This window comes from Atta colombica, unplaced genomic scaffold (assembly GCF_001594045.1).
Source record: "Atta colombica isolate Treedump-2 unplaced genomic scaffold, Acol1.0 scaffold89, whole genome shotgun sequence".
Classification (NCBI taxonomy): Eukaryota; Metazoa; Arthropoda; class Insecta; order Hymenoptera; family Formicidae; genus Atta; species Atta colombica.
In genome coordinates, this window is record NW_017259582.1 from 723,002 (window position 1) to 725,946 (window position 2,945).

At 28.9% G+C, this 2,945-nt stretch overlaps 1 protein-coding gene across 3 annotated transcripts in view; it reads right to left on the bottom strand.

The window, feature by feature from the left end:
- The window catches only part of LOC108693207 (N-acetylglucosamine-1-phosphotransferase subunits alpha/beta), a 7,286-nt gene that overhangs the window by 3,799 nt on the left and 542 nt on the right, over positions 1–2,945 (bottom strand). For 2 of the 3 annotated variants that reach the window (XM_018202026.1, XM_018202025.1), the window contains exons 2-4: positions 2,443–2,864; positions 1,532–1,743; positions 660–1,437 (exon numbers count right to left, since the gene is read on the bottom strand). In XM_018202026.1, coding sequence (XP_018057515.1) covers positions 660–1,437; positions 1,532–1,743; positions 2,443–2,864 — 1,412 coding nt within the window. Of the gene's footprint in view, positions 1–659; positions 1,438–1,531; positions 1,744–2,430; positions 2,865–2,945 lie in introns of all 3 variants that reach the window. The other variant, XM_018202024.1, reaches the window with a different exon arrangement.

Here is a 2,945-nt window from a genome sequence, read left to right on the forward strand (position 1 = left end):
CAAATTACCAAAAAGATTTATATAAAGTGGCCCACTATTTTAATATTTCGCTCCCAGACTTCAATTTTTGATTTTAGAAAAAAATGTTTTACATAAAAGTACAACATGCTTGCGCTGATGAACAATGTATTTTGATCGTGTTTTTTTTCTTTTAAGTAGAGGCATCAAAAAGATCTGAAGATCACTTTTCTTTTTTTGAACGGAATTATACGATTTTTTTACATAGTATGATTCATCTCATTATTTTGTTCATAAAAGTATTAAAGTATAATACAATTATCAAAAAATTAATTTACGAGATATTTAATATTTTATGTTAATGTGCTAGAATAAAGTATACAAAATATCTGGTAAACTACTATTGGGTTTTTATCTCTATACTTTTATATAGTACAGAATAATTAGAGAGATTATTTTACTATATAAAAAAAATATAATTCCATTTAAAAAAGTTTAAGTGACTTTCATATCTTTTTAATGCCTCCATCAAGAAAAATAACATGAAATATGTTTCTCTCGAAACCGTTTCATTTTTGTCTAAAAAATTTTTTTCTAAAATCAAAGATAAAAAATTTTAGAGGTGAGACATTAAATAGTCCGCCCTGTATATATAATTCTAGTCAATATCAATTTGATAATCATTGTTAACATGTTCTTACCGTGATTTATCAGTGTCAAACATGTCGAACATCTCCCCGACGGATACCTTTCGTTTTTCACTATATAAAAAGTAAAAATAAGAAAATGCAAATTGCATGTCTTCGGAATTTCTCACTTTATGACTAGATGTTTTCTTAAATTCTGATTCAAATTTCTCTTGCATATTATTTACGATCCATTTATCTATTAAGTGTGGCATGTGTGCTGGCACTCTTCTTCGTTCAAGGCCATAAGCAGCATTATATATCTTATTAACATACAACAAAGATTCTGCATAAGTATCCAGCCCTCGTGCGTTACGTTTCCATTGATTAAGATATGCAAATTTGTCGAATTTAATTGAATTATTGGACTGTGCCACATTCATGATATTACGATAATGTTTTAATTGTTTAATATGATATGCAGTTTTGTTCGAAGTATTTGCGTGTAAAAATTTGGAATATATAGGCTTAAAATCTCTCGTAAGTTTATAATCCTTTTCATCGTCAAATTTCGTACCTCGTATTTGTAATTCCCTAGAACTACTATTTCCAAGATCATGAAATTTATAGAGCTTAGAAGAAATATTAAAATTATATGAATGCAATATTTGCGTTTCGGATACTCTGTGTGCATTTTTTCGTGATGAATAAACATTTTTTTTGCGCAATATATTTAGTAGTTTCAACTCATTACTATTTTCACGAGAATCTTGCAGATACTTGTAAGGATAATCATCTTCCTCTTCCATTATCTCGCTATCTATAGGTACATCAGTCGTTTGACAATCTCCACCTATGTAATCCATCAGGATAGACAATATTCTTTCAAACAATTCATTAAAAATATATTTGCGTGTATTATCATTATAAAGGAATAATTTAGTCACCATCAAATTCGCATAATGTCGTATTACAAGCGTAGTCACATGATCCGTCACCTACCCATGCCCATGGACAGATTTCAGAGCAATCAGGAACCCACCATGCCAGATATATTTTTTGTCCACCCGCTTGAGTTACAAAATCTTCTGGCCAGATTTCGGCACCTAACATTACATCGTCGTTAAAATATAAAAATTTATCAGAGACTCCAGGTATTCTGGAAGAAGTAAAATAAATGTTGCATGTCTATATATACAATTGTTACATGTGAGTAACCATAGCAAAAGCAGCTATATCCAAAAATATTTAAAAATTAGATTTTGAAATCCCTGGATTATATAAGTGCAAAAAAGTTCGTGACGTTTTCCCGTTAGATGGCATTAAAAAACGCCACGAACTTTTTCCCATATCTAATGTTTTGAAATTTCTTTTTTATTACGAATTGAATGTTTAAAAAATGTGCTGAAACAGTTACAAATTTTATAAAGTGAATTGAAGCTAATTGAAAAAAACAAAAATTTAAATTATCCCTATTGTATGGAGAAAAGTGCAAAAAAAGTTAAAATCCAAATCTATATTGCAAATGCAGTTATCCATTCACGATTTAATAAAAATCATAGACATTTTATTCCACAATCAGCTAAAATCTTCAGCTGCAAAATTAAATGTATTCTATTTTAATAAATAGAAATTATATAGAAATTGTATTTCTTAGATTGTATTATACACATTTTGTTAATTAAAAATAATTATTTTTTTCTTTAAATTTTCAAAAAGAAAATCTTACTGATAGCTTCAATGAGAAAAATTTTGTATAAAAGTTTATTAAAAAAATCTTGTTTCAAAAAAATTTCAATGGAGATAACAACTTTTGCCAATGGGCTACCGATGTAATGTATCTCACATTTCCAAGCACCTATGAATATGACTTTCAATAGCAGGACTAGAAAAAGTTGGTAAATCGCTTTTATTCAGAAAAATATCTTCATGAGTGACTAGAGTTATCCGAGGATTATCCATATCGAGCCAACTTGGTATTTGACCATTGGTAACGATGTAAACATGTCTCACCCAGGGTGCATACATTTCCAATGATCGTAACGAATAACGCAACTCGTCTTTATCACTGAATCTTGAAGTTACGGCACTAAGATCCACAATGGAAACATGCTTCTGAAAGCTTTCTAAAAACATTGGATCAGATCCATTTACCCATGTATACACTACATCTATAGGAACATGTTGGCATAATTTGTTTTGGAAAGATTTTCCCAGGATATTATCATTGAAGGAATGAAAAACTGCTTCGTACTTTTCCTTGCTCCATATTAACCATACCTATGTAATGAAATTTTAATTTATCAAATATTTCAATATGTAAAATGTTTTATTCAGTATGTATATATATATATATATATA